Below are 8,709 nucleotides of genomic sequence, written 5' to 3' on the forward strand. Positions count from 1 at the left end.
AACTAATAACAAAACAGTAGCTGATTCAGAAGTGCCAGATTGTCATAGCAAAGTCAGAATTACCTCCTCTCCTAGGTTCACGAAACGGTCGTCCATAAAATGCATTGCTGTTCTGTTGTAAGTTATCTTAAAGATTCCTAAATGCATCTACTTCTGGTAGGCCAAATAAAGTGCTTTTGCTTTCGTTTAGAAACACACAGCGTCTCCCTGACATGGCTGCTTTAACACTAACTGCGGTTACTGAAACCATGCCTTCTTTCTTTGCGTGCACATTTGGGTGGCATTATGCAAATGTTTCCACATAGTGAGGTAGATATGTGGGGGTGTGTTAGAACGAGCCGTTTTAGGGGGGCGTGGCAGAGTCTTAACTTTGATAAAGAATATCTCTTTGGTTTTGAGACTTTAGTCTTTGCAACTTCAGGGATCTTGTCTATGCACAATCAGCTTGTAACACTCCAAAGAGAAAGGAAAACTTGAAATCGCATCATATGACCCCTTTAAATGAAAAGCAACATGCTGAAACCAGTCATCTATTAAACAACTGCATGTAGTTAATGTGGGAGACAGAGAAATTATTGTGACTTTAGCTCAATATGGATTTGAACATGCATTGCTGATTAAAAACAAAAGTAAGACCTTTTTATAATGCTACAGCAGTCTGAGACATTGAACCATTTCAGATCTCATATTATCTAATGAATTTATGGCTCCACAGTTTTTTTTCTCTCAGAATCAATGTTTGACACGCATTGAAATTGTATTGAAATATTCATATTAGCTGTTCAGATACTTGAATACCTCTTCACAACCATATTGATTATTTATGGAAACACTGTGTCTGAGTCCTGTCTTGAAGTCAGAGCACCATCACTGTTCTCATGCATCATGCAGATGCTAAAAGAAAGCAGCTATTGCTAATCTCTATCTGGGATCTATAAACACAATATCTTACCCAAGAGAATATGACCTTTGGTGTGCATCAGAGATAGGGAAAGAACACTGTAAATCATTTTTTGATTATAGGCCATTCAACAAAATTTTGGTCATATGAAACCCAAAACATATTTTGAGGAAATATAAAAATATGTTTGTTTGTTTTTTAATTTCATAAATTCTTTTAATTTTAGAGAATTGTAATACAGTGGTCACAAAAAAAAATCTGGACACTTATAAATGGAAATAGGAAAAATATTAAACCAAATGATGCTTGAACTTTTTTTTTAGACATAACTTTTTATCCAAGTGGTGTCGTGTTTATTTTTTTAGTAGATGTCTGAATTTAGTTTCCCTCAAGTTGACACTATAAATACTTTTTTTTTTTGTTATTTGTTCTGTCACGTTAAACCTTGTGAAATGTTTTGCTTTAAAAGTGTGCAATGGAATTCTAAATTCTAATGCAATGGCATTCATACATTTTTAAGTGTGACTTACAGTAAGTGTCCAAATACTTTTTAGGGCCAATGTATGCTGGCTGTTAAATACTGCCAATTTGTGCCTGGTACAACAGGCTGAACAAAGCACTCAGCGCACGCGCACACACACACACACACACACACACACACACACTTTGCAGAAGTTATAAGAATATTTATCATCATTTAAACAAAAATGAGCATTTTGACACTTTTTGAAGTATTGATTTGTCATATTAGCTCCATATACAGTATGGACTGTAATCATGCTGTATGCTGCTATAGCTAGGAGCCAATAAGCATGCAAGGCTAAACATTGTTCTTTGGATGTTCATTGCAAATGTGAGGTAGAAAACTCCCAGACACATGCAGAGAGATGGTGTCACACACTGGCAACCAAACACACATACCTCATGGGATACAGTATCTGAAGGCCAAACATGCTGAAGTAAAATAAGGTAATGAGGTGTTGGATCTACATAAATATCCAATAACAGTAAAGTCAACAATATTTTGCTAAAGCAAAAGCAGGAGTGAGTGGTAAATTAGAACTGGGCATCATGCATTGATTTTGATAATTCTTTATAATGAACTGATATATATCTATATATATAACATTATGTGTAAATATACGTGTACATACATATATGTATATATGTGTGTATGTATTATGTATACACACACATACTCTATTTACACATTACAGTACATTTTTAAATAATAAGATAATTATTATAAATACAGAGGAAAATACAGCGGAAAAATCTAAAATACATTACACAACATTTTCCAACAACAATCTTATTATTCTACAAAATCTTTTTTTTTTTTTTTTTACAAATATATTTATTTATATATTTTTACTGGAGAAAAAAATCTGATTTTCTACAGTGTTTAGGACTGCCATCTGTAAAGCATGACCATTATCAATAACTAATTTTCAACAGGCAATCCTTTATCACCCTGCTGTAGATGTGGACACTTCTCTTTTACTGTTCTTCTGAAATGAAAGAATCTATTGTCACAGAGTGTCTCAACCATCCAGGATCCAGTGAAGAGGAGCTGGTAAATTCTTCATGCCATCACAAGCTCTTATTTTTATGCCAGCTGGACATGCCCCCAATCTGGCCCACTGAAAGCTGCTTAAATGAGGCTTACGTAACACAAACATGCCACTCAAACCGACTGGCCAAAGTAAATGCCTCAAGACCACTGCTATTTCACTGTGCAACAATCACAGTGTGTGTACTATGCGTTTGTGGGAGTTCCCTGCAGAAGAGAAACAGGAAATGATGGACAGCAGAAAGAGGCAGAGGGGGAAGTGACATTGTACCTCATATCCCCGAACTTCCTGCTGATGGTATTGCCCAGGTTACTGAAGGCCGCTGAGGTCCTCTGTCCTGCCGTAGACAGGCTCTCAGACGTCTTTTTGTATCTGCCAGAACAGTACCAAAAAAACAAAATGCTTATTTTTAAAAAGTGACACTGTCTACACCGAGCGCAACTGTTGTCACTCACATCGCATCTCGCCGCAACAGCTAAATGCTGTCTACACTGGACTTGACAATGTGCCCATTGCTTATCATTGGTACTTTGTGTCAATAACACATAATAATAATACATAATACACATTTAAAAAATGTGGCTGCAAAATTAACTGAAATAAAACTGAAAACACAATATAGCTTAAGGCAATTATAAATCAAAGGCTGCGATTGTGTACATTCACATAATATCCGACATTTCTGTGGATAAAGGTTTACAGCATTTCACCAGTATTCTGCCTAAATATAAGCTTTAGAATCTGAAAATACTGTATATAAATTAAGAATTTAATACATAAATATAGGTATTGTGACAAAGTATAAATAAAGTTTTGTATTATAAAATAAAGTATAATTATCCTGAATGAATTATATAGAAATTATCATTTTTTTTTATTTTACAGGACAACTGTAATATACAGTATTTATGTAATTCATTATATAATATTCATTTTTATAACTAGAGCTAAAACTATATAACAATAAGCCATATATGCATGAAGCACAATATATAATTAATTTGATAATAAAAACACTTTCTAAAAAAAGATTAAATGTTATGTTTACTTGCATGTCATGTGACCCTTAATCAACAGCAGAGAACCATGACAATGCAAATATGCTGTTAATTTTTTTTAATTTGAACTCCTTTTAAATTAAAATATTATTAAAATCCCAGGGGGTACTTCAAGAAAATATTTTCTAATGGGTTTGACTGACAAAAAAGTTTGGGAAACCCTGGTCTAAAGCTTTAGTGGATCTTAGAGCACATTGAACATGACATGCCAGTTCCCAAAGGAGACTGAAGAACAAGAACAAGTACAGGCAAAGAACAAAAAGGTGCCTTTTCTGAATTGTAGACAGGAAGAACTTCACTTAACTTTTTTCTGTGATCTCATAGAAAACAGGAAGAAATGCTGCTTCAATACAGAGAATACAATAAGACGGTCTAAAAAGGGAACACTATGGCCACAATGCTACCGATACTCTACAGTAAATACCAATTAGACATTTACATAAATGTATATGCTTAAATATTTGTTTATATGGTGTAAGAATGATTCGAGAAATGTTCTCGGGTCTGTTGAGTGAGAATCCCGTCACATTTTAGACAGCAAGTTCATCTAAACCAGTCAAGTGAAGCCACAGAAACTTCTTGACCTTTGTCAGAACAAAACTCCCACATTTAATAACACTTTACACAGAGTATCCAAACCTGGCACATTCTGATCAGTCAAAAGTCTACAAAAAGCTTTGGTGTGTTCCTTACACACAAAGCAATGGTATGACATTGAAAACCTGGTATATAGTACACAAGTCTGGATTACTTCTACAGTGATATTATGCTGTTTATATGTCATTTTTTCAGTTCTCGATCATCCCCATTTACCTTTATTGTATGGAAAAGTGCATCTTTTATGATAGAAAGTCATAAAAGGTTTGGATTGGCATGATAGTGGCGAGTAAATCATGACAGAGTGTTCATTTTGGGGCGAACTAGTCCTTCAAGTTGTATCATGCTAAAATGCACATTTCACAGTCCAATTACAGTACGTGAGGTAAATCACATTGTACAATTACATGCTTTGTATAACAGCACATCTAGACTGACCCGAGACCAGTCTAGGAGCTGGAAATCTAGTCATCTGATTAAAGTATGTTCAGAGACTCTCAGGCTAATGCAGGAAACATTCATATCGGTCAGCAGACGCCATCTGATCACTCTGTCCCTCTCAGCCCCGCAATCTCCTCACCATGGCAACTGTGACATGAGAAGGACTATTCATTTGAGATGCTAGTTACCATGTCACTGTGGTAACTGAATAACCAGGTGAACATGGGAATATAAACAAAGTCAGACAGACTTATTACAGATTTTTTATTTTTTTTTATTTGGTATAGTAGAATTACTGTATTGTTTTCTCCTTTTGATTAATTGTTCCTTCTTGTATTATTGTAATTTGTAAATTGCTTTGGGTAAAATCATCTGCTAAATGAATAAATGTTCTTTAAATTCACAGAATCTTTGCGTATGAATGGTTTCTGTTCATCGTGCTTGTAATCTGTGTATTAATCTGTGTTAGTCCTGAGGGTAGTGATAGTAAATGTGCATTACAACAGCGTATAAAGAGAAACAGAGATGTGTAGCTAGGATCAGTGCATAGAGACACAGTGACATTATTATCGTGCAGATGGGTTGTGTGCCTCAGAATGTCATTGTTTGTCTGGGTGAATGTGAACTGAAGCAGATATGGACCACACTGTGATGGCAATAACTTAAATATACATAGAGCGGGAAACACCACTGTTTCAACATGATCATTCAGATTGCAATTCATTCTCAAGAAGGAAGCTGGCTAATAAACAACAGGTCAATGTAAATTTTGTTCTTTTTTATGCAAAGTACTGGATTTTAATAAGAAAACAAAAATATTGGATGTGGTATACATTGTTAAATCATTATTGCACATACTGTTTGTGCTACAGACATAAACGACAATAAATGATTTTAACGCTTTAGTCATTTTGTTATGAGCTTTTGTAATTTTTTATCATTTCTTTTGTAAATAATACCTCTTAAATTATATTTTTATTTGTAGGTTTTATTTCTAGTTGCAACATTTCTAATTTTTGTTTAGTTTAAGTTTAAGTTCATCTAATATTTTTATTTTATTTCAGCTTTATTTTAATTAACAAAAATGTTTTAGTTTTAGTTATCTTTAATAACTCTGTGTCAACTTCAGAAATATACATATAAATAATAAATACATTCAAAAATATCTACAAAATAATTTGGCTGTGAACTAAACCTTGAGCTACTTGTTTTGCTTGATTATTCCCCTTTTGGTCAAGTCTTATCTCCAAGTCAGCAAGGACCACCACTGTTGTCTTCTTAAAAAATGTGCATGATGCACCTGTTGTCACAAGCCAGAATGAAATATGACATTAATCACAAGGTTTAGCAAAGACTACTTACGCAGTGCTGGTCTGCATGTCGTACCAGCTCTTGGTGAAGTTCTGTCGCAGTTCACACAGGGGTGTGATCCCTAGTTTCTGTTTCAGCTCCAAGTGACGCTTTTCTTTGGAGGCCAGGACTTGTTTCAAAGTTGTGATTTCTTCTTCTAACTGACAGAAGGAAAATAAGTCAAGGTTGAGGGCTGAATCTTTTCATATTTAAATAACAGTTATCGGAACAACAGATAATTCTAACATGAAGTGTCCACTCTTTTCTTTCCGTCTCATATGCAAACTGTTTCACATTTAATGCCTGGCTCAGTGGACCATGAAGATCTCGGAGGATAAAGTAGCCCAAGAAAAAAAAAATGGGAAAGCTTTGGTCACATGATTTACAATCATGGGTGTATGGTCTGAGATAATGCAGACCATTTGTGTGGCAACAGCACAGTATATTTCAGTAAATACAGTACAGTAGACAGGATCACATTTCAATACTAATGGCTTTAATATGACTGAAATCAACCTAACTATACTTTTACACTAATAAATGTCATTTTTAACTCCCATACCAGATAGAAATGGCTCCTTAAAGGGGTCATATGATGCGATTTCAAGTTTTTCTTTCTCTTTGGAGTGTTACAAGCTCTTGGTGCATAAAGAAGATCTGTAAAGTTGCAAAGACTAAGTGGCACATTTTTTTTTACTATTTAAAAGTGAGTCACAACATGCAAAGAAGGAAAATGCAGACAGATCTGCAGTATTTACATAATATGCAATACTTCAGCTTGAGCTACTGCTGTAGCCTTCAAGTTCACAGACTAACATATTTTCTAAGGATCATCCAGCCCATTTTCCTGTTAAAACACTGGGTTAAATACCTTAGTCAGTTCATTCTCCATTTCCTCTCGCTCCTCTTCTGTGACAGTGTTGTTGAGATCCACCTCTGATACCATGTCCTCATCCACTTCCTTTAGAGGCTCTTTGTCCAATAAACCTGGAAATAAATGTACAAAAATAGCAGAACAATGGAATTTATTGTTAACATGTCTCAATCAAATGGACAAATCTTTGAGCACACATTCTTTGTGATTTGATTTCACAGAAATAACTTGTGTAAAGTCAATCAACCATTTCTAAAAGGATAATAATTCTTAGAATTATTTAGCCCAAAAGGTTTTGAGTCTCAAAAACTCATTAAAACACAAGGGTATAATTTATATACTTAAAGGAAAAGTTTACCCCAAAAATAATTCTATATTTATTTATATATTCAGAAATCATTCTAGTATGCTGATTTGGTGTTCAAGAAACATTTCTTTTTATTATCAGTTGCTATTTTTAGGTAAACTAAGACACAATTTCAACCATTATGTCTTAACAGGATTTGCACTATACAGAAACAACCCTTCAGTCAGTGTGACAACAGCAGTGAAGCCTTTAAACAGATTTAACCATCACCTTCCCGGTGTAATTATCCTGCCTCTCCCCAGAATGAAGGTGTATTTTCAGTTATAATGAAAGTTTGTAGAAAAAAAACAGATTTACAAAATGATGCCATTTTTACAAGCATTATGACAGCATGTTTTGAGGCAACATAAGGCTGATTTCAATCTAAAGCACCTCATAACAGCTGACACACAGAGACTAGAGAACGGAACAGCAGTATTCTCTTATGCATTTGAGGATTTAAGCTGAACTTAAGCAAAGAGAAAAGGACATGACAGTAGGAATGTGGTTTGATTATCATACCTATGACTGAAAACTCAATCCAGTTCCCCAAAATCCCTGCAAAATCACTCACTCAGGACACCATTATGTGTTTCAGGTTCATTTAATTGCAATACATGCCTGACATGACTTACATACAGTCAGGGCCAAAAATGTCGGCACCCTTGGTAAATATGATCAAAGAAGGCTGTGAAAATAAATCTGCATTGTTAATCCTTTTGATCTTTTATTTTAAAAATTCACAAAAATCTAACCTTTCATTGGATAAGAATTTAAAATGGGGGGAAATATCATTATGAAATAAATGTTTTTCTAAAATACACGTTGGACACAATTATTGGCACCCCTAGAAATTCTTATGAGTAAAATATCTCTGAAGTATATTCCCATTCATATTCACAATTTTGAGCACTCCAGGGTGATTACGAACATGAAATTATCCAGCCATGGCTTCCTGTTTCACAGAAATATAAATAGGAGGGAAAGCAAAGCCCAAATTCCCTTAATCACAATGTGAAAAACCAAAGAATATATTTCTGATGTGCAGCAAAATATAATTTAGCTTACAAATTAGTGAAGTGGCTTTAAGAAAAGAGCTAGAGCAGTGAAAATTCCCATTTCCACCATCAGGGCAATAGTTAAGAATTTCCAATCAACAGAAAATGTTACGAAACTGCCTGGAAGAGGACGTGTGTCTATATCGTCCTAATGCACGGTGAGGAGGAGAGTTTGAGTGGCTAAAGACTTTCCAAGGACCACAGCTGGAGAATTGCAGAAAATAGTTGAGTCTCGGGGTCAGAAAACCTTAAAAAAAATTGTCAAACAGCACCTACATCACCACATGTTGTTTGGGAGGCTTTCAAGAAAAATTCTCCTAGCTCATCCAAAAACAAACTGCAGCATATTCAGTTATCCGACACGACTGGAGCTTCAAATGGGACTGGCTTCTATGGTCAGATGAAACTAAAAAATGAGCTTTTTAGCAGCAAACACTCAAGATGGGTTTGGTGAACACAGGGATAAAAAGTACCCCCTGTGTACAATAAAAAATACTGCTGTATTTTTTA

The 8,709-nt window shown here is 34.8% G+C and overlaps 1 protein-coding gene across 4 annotated transcripts in view; it reads right to left on the reverse strand.

The window, feature by feature from the left end:
- LOC107716801 (TPD52 like 1) overlaps positions 1-8,709 on the reverse strand; it is a 23,752-nt gene that overhangs the window by 5,983 nt on the left and 9,060 nt on the right. For 2 of the 4 annotated variants that reach the window (XM_016523395.1, XM_016523373.1), the window contains 4 exons: positions 6,793-6,908; positions 5,934-6,082; positions 2,746-2,847; positions 953-967 (listed from right to left, as the gene is read on the reverse strand). In XM_016523395.1, the coding sequence (XP_016378881.1) occupies positions 953-967; positions 2,746-2,847; positions 5,934-6,082; positions 6,793-6,908 (382 nt within the window). The remainder of the gene's footprint in view (positions 1-952; positions 968-2,745; positions 2,848-5,933; positions 6,083-6,792; positions 6,909-8,709) is intronic. The other 2 variants (XM_016523390.1, XM_016523379.1) reach the window with 1 other exon arrangement.

The sequence above is a fragment of the Sinocyclocheilus rhinocerous genome, unplaced genomic scaffold, assembly GCF_001515625.1.
Source record: "Sinocyclocheilus rhinocerous isolate Xijiao unplaced genomic scaffold, SAMN03320098_v1.1 scaffold1874, whole genome shotgun sequence".
NCBI lineage: Eukaryota > Metazoa > Chordata > Actinopteri > Cypriniformes > Cyprinidae > Sinocyclocheilus > Sinocyclocheilus rhinocerous.